Source organism: Phyllopteryx taeniolatus, chromosome 18 (genome assembly GCF_024500385.1).
Source record: "Phyllopteryx taeniolatus isolate TA_2022b chromosome 18, UOR_Ptae_1.2, whole genome shotgun sequence".
In the NCBI taxonomy this organism is placed as follows: domain Eukaryota; kingdom Metazoa; phylum Chordata; class Actinopteri; order Syngnathiformes; family Syngnathidae; genus Phyllopteryx; species Phyllopteryx taeniolatus.
In genome coordinates, this window is record NC_084519.1 from 6,839,346 (window position 1) to 6,865,533 (window position 26,188).

Here is a 26,188-nt window from a genome sequence, read left to right on the forward strand (position 1 = left end):
ATACTTCATTACATTGTTTCCTGATTAAATGAAACCAGAATGTGAATGTATAGTATAACCAAGCATGATTTAATTTATTACTTGTGCTAAATCAAGCATTTCAAAGTGATCTGAGGTACATTTTAGAAACTATACTTTTTAAGGCAGCCAAAATTCACACATGATTAAGCAGAACAACAGTTTGTGTTATCCAAAGAGGGAATGTTAAAAAAAAAAAAGCCATTGTCTCCTGTAACAGAAACAAGAATGTTGCAAATGTATTGATTTATGGATTGCAGATGGCTTCTAATTATCTTTCAGCAGACAGTTAAAGGCCACAAAAGCTCTTTAAGTTGTTTGGGAGTTTTCTAATTAGCTGAAAAAGAGGCTGCAAAATTACTTTTGGCCACTTACATGGCATCCTAATCCTCTACTGTGGTCAAGATATTTCCTTTGTTACCAGCATTGTACATGGAAGGCTCCGATATATCCCGTAGGATTTTAAATATTCTTTATGCAATGCCAGCATTTTTTGTGCTAAAAGCACCTCAGCACGGGCCATCTTGTGGCGTTGAGCGTATCTAACTGAAGCTGTGCCAAAGACACAACATAATATCTTTAGTATGTCATGGCATTTGTTAGTAATCCAGTCCCAGTCTGGGATGCAGATAGGAAAGGAGTCTGGATGTAACAGCCAGTGATGTATCGGATGCAGAGTTGGTGAGAGCGGTTTCATTCAAGTCTCACTTGGTTACAGTGGAAGGCACATTTAGGATGGCTAAGAAGGCACATTCTCACCCTGCTTCAGTTACAGTTACTGCTACAGTTTGGTTCAGGTTGATATGCAATTTGTATGTTTTTATTGTGAAAAGTTATTAAGCGTATCAAACTGATCCATAAGGAACCACTTGTTGGAATCCTCCACTGGAGTAACAGTCATAGTGGCATGGATGCGTTGATAGGAAATTGTGTGTGTGTGTGTGTGTGTTAGATTTTGGGCCTCCATCCTTGTATGAACTGTGTTATCTTGGTGACATGGAGTCGGCTCAGGTGAAAGTCATGTGACAGGATGTCCTCGGTCAGCTGAACCAAAAGGCTGCCATCGATTCGCTCCCTCTGGAATACAGAGACCGCAGCCTCCGACAGGCCGATAAAGCGCAGACAGGCCGACACCTCCTCCAGCGACAGAGCAGACAAGTCAGCGGGAGGACGCCAGGTCGGGTCGGCAGGTGGGGCCGAGTCTTCAATCCCCCCCGTGGTCATCCCGCCTCCCTCTGCCCCTCTAGAGGATTCTGGACTGTCCGCGAGCTCCGGTGACGGGCAAGGGGACTGGCGGTTGAAAGGGTTCAAAGCACCGAAGGGTGCGAAGCGACTCTGAGGGGGCGGCGGTCTCAGTCGAGGCCCGGCGGTGAAGGAGTCCACCCACGGCTCGGCCCAGGTGGTTTGTGCCGTCTGAGGGTTGGCTGCAATGTCGACCGGGATGGTCGGGACTGGCTCAGGATTGGTTGGTTTGGGGGCGGGGCAGTCGGCCCAGGAGCACGGGTAACAGTAGAGGGAAGCATCTGGAGAATGCGAGCAGCTAGAACCCAGAAGAAGAATTCAACATTAGCAAACACTATCAGTCAGCATGAATCAAAACAATAATTGCTTAAAAGATTTTAATTTGGAGTTATTTTTTCCAAGGATGTTCCTATTACCTTTTACAAAAATGTTACATCATGCAACATCATCCATCCATCCATTTTCTGAGCCGCTTCTCTTCGCGGGCGTGCTGGAGCCTATCCCAGCTGTCATCGGGCAGGAGGCGGGGTACACCCTGAACTGGTCGCCAGCCAATCGCAGGGCACATTCAAAACAAACAACCATTCGCACTCACAGTCACACCTACGGGCAATTTAGAGTCACCAATTAATGCATGTTTTTGGGATGTGGGAGGAAACCGGAGTGCCCGGAGAAAACCCACGCAGGCACGGGGAGAACATGCAAACTCCACACAGGCGGGGCCGGGGATTGAACCCGGATCCTCAGAACTGTGAGGCTGACGCTCTAACCAGTCGTCCACCGTGCCGCCATGCAACATCATAAATACTGGATAAAAAAAACAAACCCCTTTCTTTTATAATGAGAATTAATGAGAAAAGAATTAATGTCATGTCATATATCTAACTGTCTACTGTACAGTTACTCATTTACTTCATGTTTATACAACGACGTTACCATTACATTTTGGTGACAATCCAACCATAGGCATATGTACAGTATCATAATTAACTGATTCACTGCCGTGGATGTTTAGATTTGTCGACTGGAATCCATTCGTTTATTGCCACCAACGTACATTATGTCGACATCAAGCACATTTTTCAACCGGTAAAGTGGGTACGGAAAATTTTCAGACCACCTTAAATTTTTCAACCGGTTATATTGCAGCCATTTGTTAAAATCATTTAAGTTCATTTTTTTCCTCGTTAATGTACACACAGCACCCCATATTGACAGAAAAAAACATAATTGTTGACATTTTTGCTGATTTATTAAAAAAAGAAAAACTGAAATATCACACAGCCATAAGTATTCAGACCCTTTGCTGTGACACTCATATTTAACTCGGGTGCTGTCCATTTCTTCTGATCGTCCTTGAGATGGTTCTACACTTTCATTGGAGTCCAGCTGTGTTTGATTATACTGATTGGACTTGATTAGGAAAGCCACACCCCTGTCTATATAAGACCTTACAGCTCACAGTGCATGTCAGAGCAAATGAGAATCATGAGGTCAAAGGAACTGCCTGAAGAGCTCAGAGACAGAATTGTGGCAAGGCACAGATCTAGCCAAGGTTCGCCTCCATAATCCTTAAATGGAAGACGTTTGGGACGACCAGAACCCTTCCTAGAGCTGGCTGTCCGGCCAAACTGAGCAAGCGGGGGAGAAGAGCCTTGGTGAGAGAGGTAAAGAAGAACCCAAAGATCACTATGGCTGAGCTCCAGAGATGCAGTCGGGCGATGGGAGAAAGTTCTAGAAAGTCAACCATCACTGCAGCCCTCCACCAGCCGGGGCTTTATGGCAGAGTGGCCCGACGGAAGCCTCTCCTCAGAGCAAGACACATGAAAGCCCTCATGGAGTTTGCGAAAAAAACACCTGAAGGACTCCAAGTTGGTGAGAAATAAGATTTTCTGTTCTGATGAGACCAAGATAGAACTTTTTGGCCTTAATTCAAAGCGGTATTTGTGGAGAAAATCAGGCACGGCTCATCACCTGTCCAATACAGTCCCAGCAGTGAAGCATGGTGGTGGCAGCATCATACAGTGGGGGTGTTTTTCAGCTGCAGGGACAGGACGTCTGGTTGCAATCCAAGGAAAGATGAATGCGGTCAAGTACAGGGATATCCTGGATGAAAACCTTCTCCAGAGTGCTCAGAACGTCAGACTGGGCCGAAGGTTCCCCTTCAAAATATACCCCAAGCACACAGCTAAAATACAGAAGGAGTGGCTTCAGAACAACTCCGTGACTGTTTTTGAATGGCTCAGCCAGAGCCCTGACTTAAACCCAATTGAGCACCTCTGGAAAGAACTGAAAATGGCTGCCCACCAACGTTCACCATCCAACCTGACAGAACTGGAGAGGATCTGCAAGGAGGAATGGAATCCCCAAATCCAGGTGTGAAAAACATGTTGCGTCATTCCCAAAAAAGACTCATGGCTGTATTAGCTCAAAAGGGTGCTTCAACTAAATACTGAGCAAAGGGTCTGAATACGTATGGCTGTGTGATATTTCAGTTTTTCTTTTTTAATAAATCTGCAAAACAACAACATTTCAACAATTCCTTTTTTTCCCTGTCAATATGGGGTGCTGTGTGTACATTAATGTGGAAAAAAATGAACTTAAATGACTTTAGCAAATGGCTGCAATATAAAAAAAGAGTGAAAAATTCAAGGGGGTCTGAATACTTTCCGTACCCAGTATGGAAGACGGTCTCAGCCAGCTTCTCTGTGAAATTCCGGTGTGTAAACCGCAGTAATGACTAACAGATCCCTGTAGATGTCGTCCTTATATCGCTTTGGATTTGAGATCAGCACAGCTTTTGAGTAGAAGATAAAGATTAGGCGGTGAATCTCAGCACAATGGGCCAAAAATCCATCTACAATATCATTATCAAATATCTGCCTGGCTTCAGTTTTCAATGACTCAGTCTTAAATATTTTTGCAATGATATCACCATTACATTTTAGTGAGAATTCACACATAAATGCCCGTACAAAAATAATAAATATTTAAAACACCTTTGGGCTTATATAATGGGCCAAATAGTATATATGTCACATAGCTACCTTATAGGTTTTTTTTTTTTTTTTTTTAAATGATGGTGATGATTTGTTACTATTTATAGAAAAGGTCTACAATAATTACAAAGGAAAGTTAACTGTACCTGTCCTGCAGTCCTGAGGAGTAGAAGGAAAGATTAGGTCTGGGGGAGGTGGAGGCCTTGGCGAAGCGAGGGGGGACAGGAGGGCTCGGGGCCGGACTGGTGATGTAGCCCAGTTTCGTGCCGCGAGGAGGAACTGGAGGTGCAATCAAATAGCGACACTCCTCTCTCACCTACAGACTCACACATGCACGCACACACACACACACACACACACACACACACACACACACGGGAAAATGAGAACCACAGGAGCAGCAGTGTGTGTTTCTGTGTCTGTGTGTGTACTGTTGCCCTATGTTCTGGTTGGCAAATGTCAAACTTGGGTGACCTTTACACTTTCAACCAAATTCTTAACAACAATGCTCTTTCCACACACATGCGTGCTCGCATTCACACACACGTGCACTCACACGCATCCACATAAGGTTTGGAAGACTAAATATCAGGGAATGAGGAACACTGTGAGTTAGGTTATAATTCAGACAGCGAAATGAGCTCCCACATGCAATTTCAATTCTGTTGTCATGCATCGACCACAATTGAAAGTGTACAATTTAAATTGAAGAAAACAAGCCTAATATTTGTAAAGTTAACAGTAAAACAAGAAAAATGTCAGCAGTTTTGTTAATGTAGTCATTTCTATATTGAACTGCATCGACTCTTTGGTGTTTGTGTGCTTTAGAGCATTACGGTTGAAAAAGTAATTGAAGTCGAAAAGCACATCAGACAGTAAGAGAGACTACAGTGAACCCCCGCTATATCGCAGTTCAGCGTTGGCTATATTGCAGACTTAGGCAATCATTTCATGATGTTTTTATCGTACGCAATACAGGCAAGTGTCAATTTAGAGTTACTCACCTTCAGTGCAGCACTGAGGTCTACTGGCAAAAATGTAGCAAGAAGCAAGAAGAAGAGACAGAGCAGTTCCCCAACTATACTCTAGTAATAGTGATTCCCACAGAGCAGAGAGATTATATGTTATTATTATTGTATGCTCTGTTTGTGTTACTGCTCTGTGTTTGTTAAAGTAGCAGTTGTTGGAGGGTTAATAATCACGAAACAGCTATGCTAATTTCCATTAGCCTGTCTATGATGTTTCGCATTATTCTGTAAAATTAGCATTTAGCTAGCAGACTTTCATGAAATTACTGTACACCATTGGGTTGAAGATTTTGGTGTTTACATATATAATGTTTATTGTTTGTGTTTCAACTGGGAGTGACGAATGAACAGCATGAAGCAAGCATGCTTTGTAGTTTAGGTGTGTTTGAATAAGTTTAAATGTGTTTAAGGGTGTAGGAGGGTTAAAAAAATATTTGCTTTCTAGGTGGGTCTGGAACATATCCCCCATGATAACCAGGGATTCATTGCACTGGAGTTTCCTAATATGGATCCTACCAACAGTAAGTGGTTGGTGCGGATATAGAAACATCACTGTGCGTCAGTATTTATGTGCTTTGACTGTACGGCAATCTTTCCAGGAAGCGTTTGTTTGTGTAAGTGAGGTTCAAAATCGTGAATAATTAATGAGCGGCATCCTCGCTCTTAAAAAGCGGGTGCTGCCTTAAACAGCTGGATGTGTGTGGGGGCGGAACTCACAGCATCAGATTTTGGAGGTACGGGCGGCGGAGCAGCCACTGTTGTCACCACGGTACCCAGGGACCCGTCCAGTGATGAGGATGAATGGAAGGAAATGAGGTTTGGTTCCTTTCCCAAGCCGTCTGCATTTTGATTGGTCCAAAGTTCCTCATAAGGAATCTCCTCAGTGGTCCTCATTTCAGTCTCGGTCCACTCAGGAGTCATGTACTCCCTTTCCTCACCTGGTCCCTCCTCTAGCTGGACCCCTAGAGAGTCCCTGCAACGCTGCGATAGGCTGTCCGAGACCCCGCCCCCGTAGCTGCACATTGACAGCTGTTGCAGGGCCGGCACCAATGACTCCTCCGCCGACACACACATGCGCGAGCGTCGCGGGCTCACACACTCCTCTGTCATACACTCCAACTCGGGACGAGTTTCTCTCACAGCTCGAGAGTAGGCGTCAGGGTCGAAGGCGTATCGCAAAAGCAGGCTCTCCAGGGCTGCCGTGTGCACGGAGGCATCTGCCACGTTGAACCGGGGCATGCTGCGGAGCAGTAGGAAGTGGGAGGGCGACACTTCCTGTCGGCGAAGTACCATACAAAGTACTACCGTCTTGCTGACGATGTTGAGCAGCTTGAAGCGGTGGCCTTCTCGGACCGCGTGGCGGTCATAGAGGTTTCGTGGTGGGCGTGACGGCACGGACACGTTGACGGGGAGGCGGACCCTCTCGATGATGCTGCGTACCGTATGCTCCCCTCCCAGCATGCCTTGCTCCAAAGGGGAGCGAGTGCAAAAGCGTCCGCGGCAGGCAAAAGGCAAACTGACGCTCTGATTGGTGCGATGGTTCATACACACGAGGCAGGGCGTTTTACCTTTGCACAATGAAAAGCAAAAAGTCATTAGATGCAATCTGCAATTTAAGCAGGGTACATTTATAGGCCTACCAATTATTACCCAATGACGTGAACAATCACCAATCAGGAAGCAACCTGAAGCTTGTGCTGTTGCCGTACACAAATCGAGGAGCAACTGGTTGTGTTGAGGGTTTGTATACAGACCGTGAATAGCATTCAAGATTGTCTATATTAATAGTTTAAAATGTAAATATACCACATAAAAATGATCCCAAACATATTAAGCATCATTTCAAACTCGTCTTAAATTACCCTTAAAAATAAATGGATTACAGATGATTTGATTTAGAAAAAAAATGCCCCCTAAGTTCATGTATATATACACACGTGGCGAAGACTCTCCTTAACAACCCAGGCTAAACTTAGGTCCTCCCCGACATAAAAATGATGTGCCCCAGTCCAGATGTATCACTACAACATACTTTCTTCGACCAACTGTACTACTTTCCTATTGAAAGAGGGTTTTTAGACTTTAGAGGTTACACTGGAATTTGCTAAAAAAAAAATTTAGTTACCAGATAGCTTAGATTTTTCGATTTCCTCATTGTTCGGCGCAATCCTCGCATCTCTGAAACCATTATTTTTAAAGAAAAAAAAAAAGAAAAAATGGAATTTTAGTTATTAAATATAGTATTGTTAAAGTTAAGCTATATGTTCAATATATATATCAAAGTAACATGCCCGCGTGGGGACTTACAGACAAAATACAAAACTGACTAGATTTGGACATAGGAGATTTTTACCCGACAGTGATGATTATTTTGTTCTACTACTACTCTTTCTTATTTGTATTTTCCAGCAGTACAGATGCCCTGTGGGACACAGTGCGGCCGATCTCAGGTCAGTCATGGGACTTAAACAGAAATCTGGTTTGGGGAAGGAGTCTTGCATGTGTTGACGGAAATATTGTGTTATGTGTGTGGTGTGCTGTGTCATTTCGAGTAAAATTTTAAAATAATTTTAAAATCGGTTAAGATGGTGAAAATCGGTATGTGTGTACATCACTTAAGGGATTGTATTTCATTTTACAATCATCTACTACTATCTTACTCATATTTTCAGCCACCCATTTGTACATTTGAGAATGTAGAACTTCACTGCATAGTACTGAGATCAGTCTAATATTTTGATTACTGTATCTTATTTAGCTACATGAAAGGACAACATATTACAAATATCTCCAATTTGGTTCGACGCCACTGCAAACTGCATCCAAAAAAAAGTGTCTGGTGTGTTAATATGATCATTTCTTACTTCGGGGAGTCTTTCCCAGGCGCCTCAACAGTGCACTCAGTCCCGTCTTTTCCTTCGTAGGCGTGGCACACAGAAGCTCGGCCTTCCCCATGAGTGACAGCTCATCTCCAGCCTGCAGAGTGAAGCTGTAGGGCTCACTGTCCTCGCTGAACTCCCCTGAAACCACCTGTGCAATTGCACACATGCATGACATATGTGAATGAAGGACATTTTAACAATGCAAGTGGACTTCATTCTTACTTACTACTTATGTATATACAGTCACCAGCTCCTTCATTAGCTACACCTGCACAATCTAATGAGGTGCTGATCAGGTTAAGAATTGTTCGCTTTGGCAGAGGTCTGTGCTTTATTGAAAGCCATTCTAGTTAAGACAAACATTTTTCAGCTCTGCGATGGTGCATACGTGTCAAATGTTTTGGCCAGTGAGTGTACATAATGTCGAAACTGTAGTTAAAAGTCTGAACATTCCTATAGAGGAGCAATGGGGAATGAACCTTGACGCTGAAAGTGATTGTTTCCATGACAAAGACTCGATCGGGGAACACTCCAGCAACCTCCTCCACACTGGAGAAACACTGGACGGGATCCCTGATGTCTCTGTCTTCATCCAACAATTTGAACTTTCCTGTGGAGGGAACAAGAGCAACATTAAGAGGGAAAGTGGGGTTACGAGCATTTCCTTGCAGGTATTATTGACATACAATATTGAGGCGATAAAGGGTAAAAAAAAGATGAGAAAAGAACGTAAGAAGTGTTTTGTGTCCCCTTTGACTGGCAACATTCTTCTTACAAAAACACATCTGCTGCACACAAAGATTTGCATGACAGGAGCACAAAGACACCTCCGCGACCTATGACCTGGCACCAGCTCTCGAGCCAATCAACAGCCGACGTGGTCGTCATGGCGACCTGTAAAGGACCCCCATTCTCACGCAGAGCAGAGACACATCACCATGGAGACACTTACACACTCACGCACACACACAACCCTCTGCCTTTCTTTCACTTCCTCATCCCCTCCTTCGTCTGTAAATCTTTCCCAACTCAGTGATGGGAAGCAGGCAGCGTTGCAGACTAGTAACGTTGTTTGTTTTTGTTTGATCGCGACTACTTTTGAGTTAATTCAAGTGGCGGCAAGTTACCCGTGAAGAACATTTTAAGATGCTATTGCCTTCTTACTGGTTCACGTACAGGTTAATTTGAATGCTGTGTGCATGTATTGAATCCCGAGAACCCCCAAAGGTCCTTCTATTTCTTGTGTGATCGAGAGATGAGAATTCATTTTTCTCTGAGAGGCAGAGCAGAATACCAAACTCCAACATCTTCTTCACCAGCAAGTCCCTCCTTCATTCTTCCCTGCGTTCACCCCCACAATCCCCAGCCAACTTTCAAGCCAAGCAGCTCCCAGGATAAGACAAGACAGAACAATATAACCGAAGTGGTGCTTCCCAACACCACCTTCGCCGGATGAAAATTGAAGGACTGAACATGGGTTTGAAGTGACAAGAGGGAATTCCACATGAACAAAACGTTAAAAGTAGGAGGACTGGCTGGAAATGAGGGCGCAAATGTGACAACGAGCTTAAAGATGTGACACCTATGCAATTAAGACCCCTACAAATACCAGTCGTATGACGTGACCAGATACAAGAGAAATTCCACTGCGCTACGTTGCGCCTCTACTGCATAGTATAGGATTTGATTTCAGTTGTGAATACAGTGAATCATCCACGCCGTGTGCTCTCTATGTGATTTATAACATTGCCGAGGGATTATAAAACATAAGACCATGACAGACAACCATTCACACTCACATTTACACGGTACCGTCACTGAGTGGGAACTGAGCCCACACTCCATGCACTGAAGTCAGGAGAGTGTACTGCTACTAGTGTTAGGGAGTAACTAATTATATGTAACAAGATTATGTAATTTAATTACAAAATGTATGTAATTGTAATCCATTACAATACTGGGAGAAAATATGTCATTAAAATTACAGTTGCTTTTGGAAATCTTGATATATTATTTAAATATATTTGGTTATATTTATATTTTGTTGTATTTGAAAAATGGCCGCAAAAGCTTGGATTTATTTTTTGCCATATCACTTCCTCCTTTCAACGCCGACGCTCATGATTGGCTCTCTCTGATAATGTGCCATTGTGCCATAGTCTCAAACATGACATACTGTATTTTTTTCCAAATATGACCTTGAAGCCTCACCTTGTGGTGCAATCTATTAGTTTGTCTGAGTTTTTGAAAGGTTCGGACTCATAGTTACACTTTTGAACACAGAAAAGAACATTGACTCTCTAGCTTTAAAATTATAGACTTTCTTAAAATAGAAAATTCCCTTATCTGGATTGTGCACATTTGTCATTAGGTCACCATGTTGGTGGTCTTCCACATGCTGTCCCAATGTAATGCAACAAACACATTGTTTTAGTATGTATTTATATTTCATCATGTTTTGCTATCAGTTTATTATTTGGGTAAAGAACAAAATATGTGGTCGGTTCCAAAATAATTCTCATTGGTTTTAATCCACTTTTTTAGAGGAACGGTTCCTGTTGATGCGTTCATTCAAAACTAAGAAACGTAATCAAATGTAATTAGTTATATTATTTTGAGAAAGTAACAAAACAAAACAAAAATACTGTAACTGTAATACTGTAACTGAAATAGTTACAGTACTATTACATTTTCAACAGGGTAATTTGTAATTGTAACCAACTGCTTTTCCAAAGTAATGTTCCCAACAATAACTATCAGTGAACACCCTCTTTATAGTTATATTTTTCCCCAAAGATTTTGCACAAACTCCGAACGGTACAACCATAATGGTGTTGACTAGAGGTCTCATTGTCTATAAGCAGACTTTGTTAGGACTTGAGTGCTTCTGAGCAAGGTACCAACTGCTTCACGTTTACATCCCTCTTTTGTTGATAACAAAACTATCCCACAGTTAGATGCTAGTGTAAGTATATATAGTATACCGCTAGTACATAGATATTGCCATACAAATCATGACATTGGGACGTCATAGTAAGCTTCAATGCACTTATAGTGAATCCATTGTTAGAGGACTCTGCACCATTTGCACAACTGTAATTGTGCCAACATTACCACATTACCGGTAACCTTTTATTGCTCAGTGACTCTCCGTAGTGTGTTTTTAGGTTTTTTGTCTCAAATGTTGTTGTTTTTTTTTGTCAAAATGGCTGTCTATTGTCGTACTATTGCAGGTCCAACTACCCGGAGACACATTCCTTGTATTTTTTACATACTTGGCAAATAAAGAGAATTCTGATTCTGATAATATTGCCTTTGTTTTGTAACGGTAACAATGAATGAGGTGCCACTAATTCATTTTTTCCCAATCGCAAAAAACGTTGGGGCCAGGAATGGCTCAGGCGCTACTGACTTTCAGAGACCCATTCATAACAAGGGATCATTCAGCTTTTCTGCCCTCCAAAGCTCGGTCATCATTTGAAAAGGAGGGAAAGAGAGAGGGAGGGAGGGAGAGAGAGAGAGAGAGAGAGAGAGAGCTGGAGCATCCTGTTGTGTATCTCCAGGGGGAAACCTATATTGCTCTCCTCCTAAGCGTATTTGGACTTCCTGGATGAAGTCATCACACAGACATTAGCTCATCACTGCCAGTGGTTTGTGATTCAGCCTGCAGTTACCTGCCATGTTTGGAAGTTAGTCAAAAATTAATCATGCATTTAAATTGCACGCCGTTTGAAGTGCATTTTGCTTTAAATAATACATATATAGACAAAGACATGCATACTGCGGCACGGTGGCCGACTGGTTAGAGCGTCAGCCTCACAGTTCTGAGGACCCGGGTTCAATCCCTGGCCCCACCTGTGTGGAGTTTGCATGTTCTCCCCGTGCCTGCGTGGGTTTTCTCCGGGTACTCCGGTTTCCTCCCACATCCCAAAAAACATGCATTAATTGGAGACTCTAAATTGCCCGTAGGCATGACTGTGAGTGTGAATGGTTGTTTGTTCGTATGTGCCCTGCGATTGGCTGGCAACCAGTTCAGGGTGTACCCCGCCTCCTGCCCGATGACAGCTGGGATAGGCTCCAGCACGCCCGCGACCCTAGTGAGGAGAAGCGGCTCAGAAAATGGATGGATGGATGGACATGCATACTGCAGTAAGTTCCAAAACCTACTCTGAAAACAATACAAGGAAGCTCTTTCAGAAAACACAATTTCAGTGTTCCACAATTCACGCCTCATATGAACTGGAAGTCAAACTCATCATAACTTAATGAGCTGGCCACAAAATTGTGAGCCTTTCCAAAAGATGAAGCAGTTGCTCTGAATTTGTAAAGATTAATGACCAATGCACCATGAGCATCACCCATTCCCTCATTTATATAATAAACAACAAAAAATTTACTTTTCCCCCATGACATAGTCTTAACCTGAATGTTGGCACGATGAGAAATGTGAAGAAAAAAAAACAATGATTTCAACTAAAATGACCCCTCTCTTCTGCTGCATTTCTTGTTGCGACACAATTCAACTGAATGTAGCCTCCTCAGTTTTACCAAAGAAATGTGTCACTGTACTCTACTTTGAAACAGTGAAATCTCTTTTATACAACAGTATTGTATCCTTGGCTTGGTCCTTTTATCTGTCAATAAAGCCAGTCAAGTGCCTATCTCAGAGTGCAATTGTCTTCCTTCACTCGACCCCAAACGTTCTCTCATTCTTCCAAAAAGGAGCCAGGGAGGCGATAGTAGTGTGAGGTGACATCAGCGCGCCATCGTGAGAGGAAGCAATGAAGCGGAGGCATAAAGCTCCAGTTACACAGTGAATAAAATGACTGGTCCGCCAGTCGGAAGAATGGGATTGCGGGGATGAGCTTCGGTGAGGTCATACTGACTAGACACGTCCAGCATTGCATGCAGTCAATGAACTGGAGTGAGGGGAAACTACCAGTGTTGGTTTGTTGTGTCCTGACAGAAGGTGACGAGTGAGACTGTCTGGAATGCAGTATCTCACAAAGGTGAGTACATGGCCCACATTTTTTCATTATATGTAAACAACAACACTTAAGAAATGTCACTTTGCTTCAATCATAAAGCAGTCAGCATGCAGCTTGTATCACAGGGTAAATGTACTTTTCGGACAAGGCCACGCACTTTCAGGTGCCGCCCCTCACAGTGTGCCGCCCCGGGCGGCTGCCCATATCGTCCACTTTAGAAATGGCCACTGGACGGCACGAACGGAAGACGGAAGACTGCTAACCAGGTAGGTGTGTCTGTGTGTGTTTGCATGTGTGTGTCTATGCGTGTGGGTGCAGTATCCTCTCACCTTGGTATTGTAGAGGGATGTCAATCTTGGGCCCAATGACATAATGGCCTTCTTCTAAACTATGAGCCGTCACTGTGGTCCACTGACGACAGGAGTGGAGCAGAACCACATCGTCCTCTGACAGACCCTCAACGCATTCACCTGAGAAACACACACCAGAAAACATAAATGGATTAGCCACAAAAAAAAAAAAAGAGTGTTGGTTGCAGGCCTGACAAAACAATAGAGTTTTTGTTCTGAGGTCACAATAAGAAGTCCAGCAATGTAAAACACTAAAATACACTCTGCAACACAAAACACATACATTCAGAAATGATTGGCGATAATTACCACTGCCAGTGACGGCTCAAAACCGCTAAATCATGCAACGTAGCTGGCAACCAACTATTACACAGTCCATAAACTCACACACGCACACGCACGCACACAGCCATCATGTAACGCAACAAGATTGCATCGTGCAAAAAAGCACAACAGTGGTTCAATTCAGTCACACTCACGCATTCTCACACACAAAATTGTGCAGGTCTAAAGATACAGTATAAAACAATGAGACACTGATTACGGTGTTTATTTTTATTTGTTTTACTTTCATAGAACAGAATATATCCAAGCAAAGATAACAAGACTTTTTTAATAAGGGAGTTCTTCCACAAGTGTATTTTACTTTTTGTGTTTTGTATGTGTTTGTGTGTGTGTGTTTTATTAAACAACTACAACTCATTCAGAATGCTGTAGCTCGGGTTCTGACCAGAGCAAAGAGATCGGAGCATGTAACTCCAATTCTAAAGTCTGTACACTAGCTCCCATTCAGCTTTAGAATAGATTTTAACGTTCTGCTGCTAGTCTATAAATCACTAAATGGTTTAGGTCCTGAATGCCTTAAAGAAATGCTAATGGAATGTAAACCCAGTAGAGCTCTGAGATCTACAGACTCAGGTCAAATAGTGGAGCATAGAGTCCAAATCAAACACAGTGAAGCAGCATTTAGCTATTATGCTGCACACAAATGGAATAAGTTGCCAACAGATGTGACATCAGCCCCAAGTGTGAATGTTTTTAAGTCCAGGTTAAAAACTCTTCTTTTTTCTCATGCTTTTTAGAGTGTTTCCACTTTTAAATGATCTTTCTTGCACTGTATGCTGGTTTATTTGCATTTTTATTTTTCTCTGTTTGAAATGTTTATAAGCTGTTTTTTTAAAAAAAACGTTTTTAATCATGTAAAGCACATTGCGTTACCTTGCGTATGAAGTGCACTATATAAATACATTTGCTTTGCTTTTTGTGTTTGTTATTTTTTGTGTGTGAGTGCACTACAGAAGGGTAGCAGTGATGACAAAGAGGAAGAAAGAGATGATGGCTGCAGAACCAGAAAAGAAAATGTATTGCAACTAAGGAAAGTGGTACACATGTCTACGTACAGCATGTCCTGGTTGCTAAGTGCATAGGGTGGGTTATTAAGCTTTCGGGTGAAATTGCAGGATGAACATAAAATGCACTATAACCGTTATAGATGAATTTAATTCGACAGTCTGTAAACTTTTGAATGCACGTCCATCTGTTCACTGTTCACGTACTTTTCACACAACTTGTTGCTCTTTAACAAGGAGATGAGCATCAAAATTCACAACCGGTGTTTGAAATTTCCAGGGAAGTGTCATATACTGCCCCGCAGTTCCATTATTGGAGCCGGGAGGGCGCTCTCTCTCCCCCCTCCCCTGCACCTGTCTCCAATCAGCCTCATCACCACCGGTATATAAGCCTGCCTGTTCCAGGAACTCCTTGCCAAAGTATTGCAGTTACTTCCAGCGGTACCACGGCCCCTTTACCTCACGTAGGTCACACCTTTTTTGACTCCTGTGTCTCCTTGTTCTCAGTGTTTTCCCCCGTGTTACTGATCATTACACATCATTCCTGCCCCCAAGCCAGCCGCCTGTCCTCACCGCTGCCTGCCACCTGTCCACGCCACCGCCTGCCAAACCACCTAGGACTGCCGTCGTTACCTTTCCTCAATAAACTGTTCATCATTTTACATCTGCCTCCGCCTGCTCTTGGATCCAGCTACTCCCCATATGTGACAGGAAGTCCACTTTTTTGTACCTTTCTGTGACTCTTCCAATCTCTTTGTATTTCTGTTGCAGCCTACCGATGGCACTCTAACCTCAGTGGCCACCTCCCTCTCAGGCTATTCTGTTTGAAGCCTTGAAATGGTGAGCGGCTGTTGCGCAATTGTTAGATTTCGTCTTGGTGTCATGATGTGAAAATATGAAGAGCCTGTTGAGAAGGACTGTTTAAATAGCACTTCTATTGGAACCATGAAAATTGGTCGATTCATGTCTCAAACACACCTGATGTGACGTTTGCTGTTAGATAGAAGCAACTTGTGCAAAAAGTACTGAAACATTCAACAGGTGGACATGCATTTAAAAGTTTAGAGTAGGGGTGTCAAACTCAAATTCACGGTGGGCTAAAATTAAAAATTGGGACGTCTTGGGCCAAACTCAATATTTAATGAAAAATCACTGCGATGTACATGTTTCCCTTCTCTGCAGAAATGTACCGTTAAAGTTTATCATATGACAACAAACTTAAATTTTTATTAAACATTGAACCTGGAATAAACCAACTTTAATATTATAAACACGAGAAATCAAATATGCGATTAAAAGACATCAGTGGCATTTTTGTTGTTTTGTATTTACATAGATAACATGAATTCTTCGGTCTCTCCATCTTCTATTTATCTACTACCTTTTCTTTTTGATGCCAATCTTTTTTCAAAGGCCAACAACGAAACAACCCCAAAAAATAAGAATGTCCTTCAATAAAAGTCCAAACTATTAAGTCTCTGCCTAGGCGTTGACAAAGGGCATTAAAAAACTAACTATTCAATTGTTATGTTCTTTGTTACAGCCACGTTGCTCCGCACATGACAAACTGGTCTGTCTTTTACTTTAGTGAACAGATAATCTGCCTCCCACCTGTCTTGGAAAACTGTTTTCCATCTTTCGTTTGTCCTTTTTCTGGGAAGGGAAAATGTAAATTTGCTCGAAGAGACTGTTAGCATAGTTGCTAACGACTGCAGCAGAAAGGGAAGGGCGCTCGCCGGTTTAGAGTGATGGGCCAACACACGAGCAAAGCATTCTGGGACTTGTAATAATAGTGGCGCATGTGCTATATACTAATCAGCTGTATACAAAGCCTGAGTTTGACACATGGTTTCGAGAAAGTCAATTTATGTTCACCTGTATAGGCCAAACGTTGTAGTGCATTTTAGGTTCATCCTGAAATTGCACCCGAAAGCCAAATAACCTGAACTTTTTGTGAGTGGCGTACAGTATGTGATCATTTAGACAGTGGAACAGTGGCTAGCAAGTCTGCCTGCAAGTCTTCTTTTTATCAAATACATAATTGATGATCTGCGTTTTATGGCAATTTGTCAAAAGCCAACACCTTAAGACCTCATGTGGTGAAAAAATGCAAGTAAAATGTTGTTGTGCAAATACGAATATATGTATACAATTTACTAGCATTTGTGCTGTGTGGCAGACATCTGAGGGAGTGCAGCCAGGATCGCGGATGCGCGCAGCCGACGCAAGGTGCGCAGACGTCAATTTCGATGGAGCGTGATACCCATGAGGGCGCAAAGCTGAAGACTTTCCCTTCGCTGTCCTTAGTATTCAGCGCATCCACCGACACGTTGCATCATTTGCATATGAAAAGAATTGAGCGGCACTTTAGCAGCACAACAGACACTTTGTGGCTTTTCCGGGCAGCTCGAGACCAGAACAACTTGGACTGAACACCCACACCGCTCGTTCCCAAAGTCAAGCCCCCCGCTCTGCAGGCGACACATTCGCTTTGGCAACGAGTGACACATTACAATGAACATTGTGGCGACTTGCATACGCCTCCTGTACAAATCGCTCGTTTAAGATTAACTAGAAGAAGCCAATAATCCTTACTTTGGCTACACGTCAAGTAGCAAAGGTGAATGACGTTAGAGACGGAAATGGATTTCATTTTAGAGCTTCTGCTTGACACAAATGTATACTATGTATTTAGAAGGATGTTACAATAAGTATTATAGATTATATTACAGCAAAACAAGAAAACAAATAAAAACCAATTAATATAAAACAGTTATTAAATATTAGACTTTTATTTTGTAGGTCTCAACCGGAATACTCAGAACACTTTCGCTACCTTGATGCAATTAAAACCCAGATACTTAAAACACTACGTTTAACCTGCGTAGTTTTTCCAAGTCAACATATAAAGAGTTTAGTAGTAGAATTTTATTAGGTTTTCCTAATTTCAACACTTGGAATTGTTCTGCTTTCTTCTCACTGAACGAGGAGCAAGGGTCGAAGTTAGCCAAAAGTCGTCAAAAGACGCTATGAGGAACCCAAAAGTGACATGTTTGTCTAACAGCTGTGTCCAACGAAGGAGCACCTGTGTGGACGTGAGACGGGAATGTCTCTTACCGTGGGCCAGGCGGACCAGAGTGGGCAGACGGAACTTGCTGACCACTGCGTCCAACGGCAGCGCGAGCGGGCTCCAGGAGATCTCCGACAGGCTCGCCGACAACTTCTCCATCCTCCCTGGTCATCACTGTGCCGGAGATGAGGAGGAGGACGGTGAAGATGGCGGCGGCGGTGGTGACGGCGCTTGTTTAGCTGAAGGTGAGCAGGATGGAGGTGAAGGCGGCGGAGTGGCCGGCAAGACTTTCGCCATGTTTGAATGTGGGAGAAAAGGAGCTGGCGGACTGAGCGCCAGCTGAGGGAGGGCGCCAGCGAAAAGACCTCCCCCCCCCCCACACATGCTCAACTCGCAGTGTGTTAAGTGCCAAAGCCCAATTTAAACCCCAAGGAAAAAAAAAAAGACGACCATATTGCCTTCTAATACATTCTAATCGGTTTTGGGTAGGGGGGAATGTAACATTCACACAGATGTGGCAAACGCACTCTCAAATACTGGTAAAAGTTGAAGTCCTGATTCCAAGGACAGCAAAAGTAAAAAAGTTAAGTCTCTGAAATGTACTAAGGTAGTGGAAATGAAATATGGTAACAGAAAAAAAATAAACCCTGTCTGTGTGTGTGTTTTTTTTTTTTTTTTAATTCAGATCAGACTATTTTTGGACGCCAGAAACTGGTGCTTTTTAGGCAAGCACAGTTAAGGCACACCACACGATGTGGTGGTGATTTATTATGAAATAGAATAGTACAAATGATCTCTTTTTAGATGAGAAAGAATAGTATACATTTAATGATTGGTTAAAATGGATTCATTTATTTCTCGTCTCATTTCATTTAGAGACTATAGCATCTTTACAGCTCAGTCACTTTTATATTTGTCTGCAGCGGGACAACCTTGCTCGACCTTCTGACTCCAAATCCTTACAGACGACCTACTGCTGCACCACAGATGAGCTATTGCCACACTGGTAAATCTAAAATATAGCAGCCTATAAATGTGAATAAAGTATATTAAACAATCGATCCATCCATAGTGTCCAGCATGTAGCCTCACAGTAGAGAGGATCTGCTTTCGAATGCCCAACCTTCTGTGTGGACTGACTCTCTGACCACAGCACTGCCAGGGGGTACAGCTGCACAGTAGAATGAAATTAATAGTGCCCACAAGATGGCACTGATAGTTATATTCAATACAGAGTAGTGATTCAAGTTATTTTTGGAGCACAGTGTTCCCTCCTCACCTTGCTGTTGAGTCAGTAAATTGCGGTTTTTTTCGTTTTCATATCACACAATTCGCCATATCGTGGGATTTTGAGTGAATGTTTAATTTTTTTTAAATCATAAATGCCTCCTAGCCTAAAACATTTAAACTGTCAATAAAGCAAAAAAAAAAAAACAATTAAAATAAAACCCCTTGCAAGGAGTGAAGTACACATGCATTACTGTATGTTTAAGAGTTTAAAAGGTGTATTACAGATAAAGGTTAAAAGGAGTGTGAGGAAGATTACTAAGTGTCTGGGGAGGTTCATAAAGCTTTAAAATATGTAGAAACAAAAATATATGTGGCCGATACTTCATGGATTGCATCTATTTTTGGGGGTGGTCCGGAACCGAAACCCCGGTGAAAAACAAAGGATTACTGTAATTTCCTTAGTGTTTGTATGACTTACTGGTCCTGCTTGCAAGGGCCACAGTACTGTCAATAGTAAGTCACCGGTGAAGTGAGAGTGACTGGCATATTTCAACCTTAAAATGTTGGCTTATGGTGCAATTTTGAGTCAAAGAAATTCTGCAAAACGAGGCTGTTTAAGTCTGAATTGTATTTTAGATTTATAATGAAACTCAAATAGTTTCTGATGTCTGTATGACTCCATAATATTACTGATGGTGATGAAGGTAAAGAAACTCAAATTACAGACAGCACCTCTAACAGTAAAAATGGTTTTTTTAAACATAAAAATACAAGTGATTTTGCTTTCCTGTTTGGCTTCACAATAACCTCTCAGTATGACAATCGAAAGTGAGACGTACTTGCTTAAATTCAGATTTTGGCTGTGAACGCATCCAAAATCTCAGGTTAGTTAATGGAAGAATTAAAATGAATTTTTGCTCTTGCTTTGAAATGCTAGTCGTCGTGTGGTCAAGGCATTTGTGACATTCTAACCATTGGCAGGAGGAGGTAGCCTACACAGCAGGTCGGTGAGTGACACACCCCTGCAAAATTCATTTCTGATAATCCTCCAACTATAACTGTTCATGTTTTAGATACACTCACCGGCCACTCCATTAGGTTAACTATACAACACGCTACAAAACAAAAAAATTGTTTTACAAGTAATGCTCAGACACCTAAAGATCAGTATTAATTTAACATTTAGTTTATTAATACTAAATTAATTAATATACTAAGTGTTGTAATATTTGGTCTCTTAACTACATAAAGGGTAGACTAATCACCAGTAGCAACAAACCCCAACCACAATAATAAACGGTTACAGGACCAACTGTAACCGTGCCAATCAAAAATAAGCATTATTAAATTTGTAAAGGCAGATGGCTGTTAAAGTGCTGCTGTGCTGCACAGTGTGTTTGGAAAAGCAATAATCCTATTTGTAGGTGGGATATAATCAAAGAAACGGGGAAGTTAATCAATATTTAAGAATGTTCACTGAATGAATAAATGAACGAACAAATGAATTCAGTAAATCCTGAAGGTATGCCAGCAGAGGGAAAAATATCACTCATGAAAAAACCAAAAATGTTGGTTCATCGACAATTTTATTAGTTCCATATTAACAAGCTGTTCAATGTAAATGGGGACAATTTTACAGCAGGAGGGATTGGTCAGCAACATATCAAAACTAATGAGCTGACTCTGCAAAAAGAGAGAAATATTCATGACAAATCGATTAAGTAGACGAAAACAAAAGAGAGTATACCAAAGTAACTTGATTAGCTTTTGTGACAATGACATCTAGAGGAGAACCCAGATAACAGCATACTATTTGACAGACTGCTTGGAAAAGATTCCACAGTGCTTGCTTATCTAATCAACAACTGCAAAATAAAATGTATTTTTAAAGTGCAGATAGCAGCACTTTTTTTTTCTTTTTTTAAAGAAATTTTTTTTTTTTACAAATAATAAATTACATTTACATAGTGCCTTACAAATGTGTTTAATCAGAATCATCTTTATTTTGTCAAAAACACAAGGAATGTCTCCGGTAGTTGGAGCCGCTCTAGTACGACAATAGACAGCCATTGTGACAAAATATAATTTTACATAGCATATACTTATAAATAAGGATACTTACTGTCCTTCACTGCTTTCTTGCCTAAAATGGTATAAAATAAAACATGTCACTAAATCACACCGCTAATACACAAGATGTTTCATCACAGTGATCTACAGTTGACATCAAATTGTCTTTTTCCTCAATAGCAAAACCTTGACTCACCTCCATAGGAGATTTTGTAGTAGAGGTACGTCATGATGCCAACACCCACCCACATCTCTTGATACGCCTTGGTGTAGTAAGGCCTCATCTTGACCCACCAATTTGCAAACATGCGCCCAGCCATCTGTGGGGGGAGCAACATCAGAAACATAACATTTTCACTGGCTTTTATACCAGATTTTTTCATTTTCTAGTGAGTGAGATTAAATAACTGAGGTCAAACATTTAAAATGTTCAGTTAAAATGCAATACGGGTTGTGTTTCATGGGCCACTTTCTCAAAGTTGTGAATGTCATTGTTATATGCATTTTCTTTTATTGAAGTGGGACGAGGGAGGGATTTTATTTGAAGGCCATATCCCCCAGCCCTAACCCCAAGTTATCAAAATAGGTATTATACATAATTAACAGTAACAAATCATTTTTACTAAGACTCAAGAGTGTGATTACTTGTCAACGCAGGACAACTTGATAGCTGCACATTGTGTCATCTCTGTCAGCTCTTACTAACAACTTGGGATATGACGGGACACATGGGTAAAACAATTACTAAAAGGTAGCAAAGCTTTTTCATTTCACTCAACACGATTTCTGTCATTTGTAAGTTGCCGAGTTTTCTGTGCAAGATTCTGAATGTGCTTTGTCGGGAAACAATTCCAATTGTTCATCTATCCAGCTTCCATACCGCTTAGCCACGCATTTTTTTTAAACGTAGCACACTTTGTTACAAAAAAACGTTTGACTTATTAGATTTATATCGGTTCTGTGAGCCGTAGCTAAAGCTAAATAAGCCTTACTAGCTTTAGCCTAGCAAGACGAGCTAACTAATCACGCTCATGAATGTCGCACGCACTATATTTACAGGTATTTCATTTTATAATGACTGCTAAGCACTAACTATGTGCATGATGACACGGGCTACAGCATTCAGGTAGTACCTTTCTGTTTGTCACGTAGCAGAAGGAAGGTCAAGAGAGCACCAGTCGCCCGACGTCAAAGTCGTGGTGGTAAAGCTTCTTCTACTCAAATTTACGCAGTTTACCTCATGGGTTTGTTTACAGCGCGCCTCCCAATGGCGAGCTACGCACTAACATTTAAACTCTGGCTAAACTCTACGAAAAAACAAAACAAACAAAAAAAAAATGTCTGGCTTGGCTGTGTCTATTTTCTGTTCGACCCAGCCTTTCCAGAACAGGTTTATTCATGATTTCTATTATTATTATTTTAAAAATTATTTGCTGTTATTAGTGATAAAAAAAAGAAATTGTTTGATCTCCAATCTCCACCGTGAAGACTGAATTATGAGTGCCGCACTTATTAACCAATTAATTGAAAAGTAAATTCGGCGTTTGCAATGAAACCATGGAAAATATTTAACCATGCCTGGTGTCATATCAAGTTATACTGTATTTAACTCAATAACAACCCTATAGAAGACTCCCTCCAATTTGCTAGGAATTATTTAGTGGCTCAATATCACTATAAAGTGCCTTTGGCGTACTCATCAGAATTACTCATTATGAAACTTATTACATTATGAAACAGTATAATGAAACTCTCATCTGCTGCTCTGCTAACTACAACATGTGTAGTAAGTGGTTAAATGACACTAAATCAATGCTTACAAGGTTTTACTGTGCATGTTTTTTTGATAAAACGAGTCAGTTTCAGCATGTATATATATATATATATATATATATATATATATATATATATATATATATATATATAATTTATATTCATCATCATATTGAATATTTAGCATGTATTGCTAAAATAATCATGTTGCTAAGTGAAGGACCACCACGTGCTCATTAAATGGTAACATTAGCCAAAAATGTCCTCCCTGTCAGCAAGCTCACATATTTTGCTGTTTACATGTACATTGTCTGATTGCAGTTATTTAGTGAAAGAAGTGTAGGATCTTAACCAATATGCATTTCTAACAGCATAACATCCACTTTGCATAATTAATGTGAAGTTTAATGAAAAATCTCAGCTTTTTGGGTGAAATGAGACACCTAATGGCGATATTGTCTGTAGTCAGTGCTTTATATTTAATATTTTTTTAAATCTCAAATTCATAGAATCAGAAGCATAAGCATTCACATAGCACTGGAGTTTTTATTTTCTTAGTGTTAGCTCGTTTTATATGTGCAGAATATCTTTTACTGATTATTTTGATTTAAGGGGACGAGAAGGACTTTTTTTTTTTTTTTGTACTGTTAACAATTGTTTCTCTGTAATCCTTCGAATAAAAAGCTTGTTCGACTGACAGCACGAGTTGTCAGCTCTAGGAAAACAATTCACGGGGGCAGCTGGCATTTTGGCAGGTTTGGTGAGTAACGGAATACATACATGCATCAGATATAATTTTTTTGAAAAACTGTATTCCATTACATTTACAGAAATAAAACATAATCCGATTACAGTTACATTTGTGAAAAATTGGGATTATTTTGCAGGATTACAATTTCAATCTTGTAGAAAGTGTTTCCAGAAGAGTGGAAGATGGATGTACTTCACAAAGGGGGGGGGGGGGCAACAAATCCATATTATGTTAAGGTGTAGAGGACAAGTGTTGCAGTAATTATGTCCATATTGTCTTGTTTGAGGTGACACGGTAGACAACTGGTTAGCACAGCTGTCTCACAGTTCGGAGGACAAATCTGGCCTCGCCTGTGTGGAGTTTGCATGTTCTCCCCGTGGCTGCATGGGTTTTCTCCAGGTGCTCCGGTTTCCTCCCACATCCCCAAAACATGTATGGTAGGTTAATTGGTGACGATAAATTGACCGTAGGTGTGAATGTGAGTGTTGTTTGTTTATATGTGCCCTGCGATTGGCTGGCGACCAGTTTAGGGTGTATCCCGCCTCTCACCTGAAGATAACTGGGATAGGCTCCAGCATGCCCGTGACCGTTGTGAGAATAAGCGGTATGGAAAATGAATGAACGAATGAATGTCTTGTTTGAAAAGAGAAGATCAACATCGTCAGACTATGACTAATTTAATAGCACAACTGCTCCACCCATACCTGTATGAGAAAACTTTCAAATGAAAATTTTCTGAAAAATTACAGGAGTCGGCATAAACAAACAAATCATCGCTAAAATTTCACCAGCGTTACTGTATCTTCGGTATGAATTTCTTAACAATGGTCATGATTACTTCTGTTTTTCTACTAATGTGCCAACGTTTTGAACTCCAGACCCAGGGGCTGCAGTCAAAAAGTCATATCCATATTGTGTTCAGAACTCCAACAGAGTCTGTTTTGAAAGGAGGGCCACCTTCAGGTGAGAGTCCAGAAAACAGAACCGAAGGGGGTAACTGAGTCGATTATTGATGTTCTCCACAGGTAACATCATTTCATGCAGTCATGCAGTTCAAAATGATTGTAGGTGTAATTATACTTTATTATTATTATTATTATTATTATGCTCAGTGAAAAAAACATTTTATTATCACTCCAATTTATGTTAGGTTTGAGCAAGATTGTCATTTGACTTCAGACTTGCTTATTAGCTTGTGTATGAAATGAACTACATGAATAAATTTGCTCTGCTTTGCTTATTAACCAAAGTTACTTGTGACTCGACTTACTCAACTTACTAAAGATTTAGTGGGGACTCCACTTGACTTGCTTGATTTTTGCCACCATAATTACTTGGGAATTGAAGGTTCAGACTCGGGACTTACTTGATTTGCACATACAGGTTTCTTATACCTTCTGACATCTAATGGAAGCACATTCAAATGTTTTTACTTTCATTATACATTGCTGGCATAGATAGATGCATTTAAAATGTTTATTTCTTTTAGAATTTTTGGACAAATTAAGTGGGATTGGATATTTTCCCGCAGGCAGCACCACTGATGATCTCTCACGGCACACTAGTGTGCCACAGCATTCTGGTTGGGAGTCACTGCTGTAGATAATAGATTTTCAATTACTGTTTGTGCTACATCAAATTAAAGGGCGACAGTGTCAGTATTTACAGAGTTAGAGCTAAGTTTATAAAACCATGTTTTATCATAAATGGTTGAAAAGGTTGAGACTAAAAGAGAGAGCAGTGGGACAAGTTCAACTTGTTTGCTGAAGTTGTGTCTGTGCAGGGCACTAAAAGTGTGTGCGTGTGTTTGCGTGTGCGTGTGCGTGTGTGTGTGTGAACACGCTCATGCCTGCATTCAAGTGTTGTTTCAGGCTGCAGAAAGCAAGTGAGCATTTGGAACAATGTTTGCATGATTCTGTGCTCAATGCAACAAAGGACGAGAGAATGAAAGAGGAAACATACCAGCAAAGGTATTTACAAATATATATCTAATCTAATGTGTATAGCTTTGCTAGCTAAATTATATTTGTGTGTTAGATACTGTAATTGCAAGCCAACTAAATATGGGTGAGAAACAAGCCTACCATTCAGCTTTTGTCAGTTCTTCAGCTCAGTTCATCAGTCCACCCTGGCGGAAGAGACTAACCAATTGTTGGAGAGACACCGACACCACAACTTCCAAAGCAAGATATCATATGGAAGCTTTGTGGCGACACAAAACACTGTAAGAAAGAGGAAGTGTCTGCGTGGGGCAAGCTAGAGTAGAGTGTTATTGTTGTTTGTGTGTCAAATAGGGGTGTGTTCACACTGATCTCTCATTTCTTTTCCCCCCCGTATTTGTTTCCACTTGCTCACTAAGGAGTGTCCATTTGTTGCTTTTGAATATTTTGGAAAAGCTAGGTTTGCTACGCAAGTGTGTACGCACAGTGCATTTTATT

The 26,188-nt window shown here is 41.2% G+C and overlaps 3 protein-coding genes across 15 annotated transcripts in view; 1 reads left to right on the forward strand and 2 right to left on the reverse strand.

Annotated features, from left to right (window-relative positions):
- Nucleotides 1–42: 42 nt before the first annotated feature.
- On the reverse strand, nucleotides 43–18,599 carry gareml (GRB2 associated, regulator of MAPK1-like). Its single transcript, XM_061754615.1, has 7 exons — nucleotides 17,974–18,599; nucleotides 13,487–13,627; nucleotides 8,649–8,779; nucleotides 8,152–8,317; nucleotides 6,005–6,855; nucleotides 4,406–4,575; nucleotides 43–1,558 (listed from the first exon to the last, which is right to left on the reverse strand). The coding sequence occupies exons 1-7, from the start codon at nucleotides 18,083–18,085 to the stop codon at nucleotides 967–969; spliced, it is 2,163 nt and encodes a 720-aa protein (XP_061610599.1). The 5' UTR covers nucleotides 18,086–18,599; the 3' UTR covers nucleotides 43–966.
- Nucleotides 18,600–20,723: 2,124 nt separating this feature from the next.
- On the reverse strand, nucleotides 20,724–25,975 carry atp5mj (ATP synthase membrane subunit j). Of its 2 annotated transcripts, none has more exons than XM_061754623.1 (4): nucleotides 25,835–25,975; nucleotides 21,423–21,546; nucleotides 21,279–21,299; nucleotides 20,724–20,839 (listed from the first exon to the last, which is right to left on the reverse strand). In XM_061754623.1, exons 1-4 carry the CDS (start codon nucleotides 25,835–25,837, stop codon nucleotides 20,826–20,828), a joined length of 162 nt encoding a protein of 53 aa, XP_061610607.1. In that variant the 5' UTR covers nucleotides 25,838–25,975; the 3' UTR covers nucleotides 20,724–20,825. The 2 variants fall into 2 exon arrangements, with proteins under 2 accessions (XP_061610607.1, XP_061610608.1); XM_061754624.1 differs by lacking the exon at nucleotides 25,835–25,975 and adding an exon at nucleotides 22,360–22,517.
- LOC133468554 (nesprin-2) overlaps nucleotides 25,485–26,188 on the forward strand; it is a 71,149-nt gene continuing 70,445 nt past the window's right edge. For 6 of the 12 annotated variants that reach the window (XM_061754601.1, XM_061754605.1, XM_061754611.1 and 3 more), the window contains exon 1: nucleotides 25,508–25,720. The gene's annotated coding sequence lies outside the window, so the exon portion shown is untranslated. Of the gene's footprint in view, nucleotides 25,721–25,849; nucleotides 25,975–26,188 lie in introns of those variants that run through there. The other 6 variants (XM_061754608.1, XM_061754606.1, XM_061754602.1 and 3 more) reach the window with 4 other exon arrangements.

Coding starts and splice junctions, on each gene's coding strand:
- gareml (XM_061754615.1), bottom strand. CDS start 18,085: ATGGAGAAGTTGTCGGCGAGCCTGTCGGAGATCTCCTGGAGCCCGCTC. Junction 6,856..8,151: donor CCTGGGAAAGACTCCCCGAA/GTAAGAAATGAT, acceptor CATTGTGCAAAG/GTAAAACGCCCTGCCTCGTG. Junction 1,559..4,405: donor TCCTCAGGACTGCAGGACAG/GTACAGTTAACT, acceptor TCTGGGTTCTAG/CTGCTCGCATTCTCCAGATG.
- atp5mj (XM_061754623.1), bottom strand. Junction 21,300..21,422: donor CTACAAAATCTCCTATGGAG/GTGAGTCAAGGT, acceptor ATACCATTTTAG/GCAAGAAAGCAGTGAAGGAC.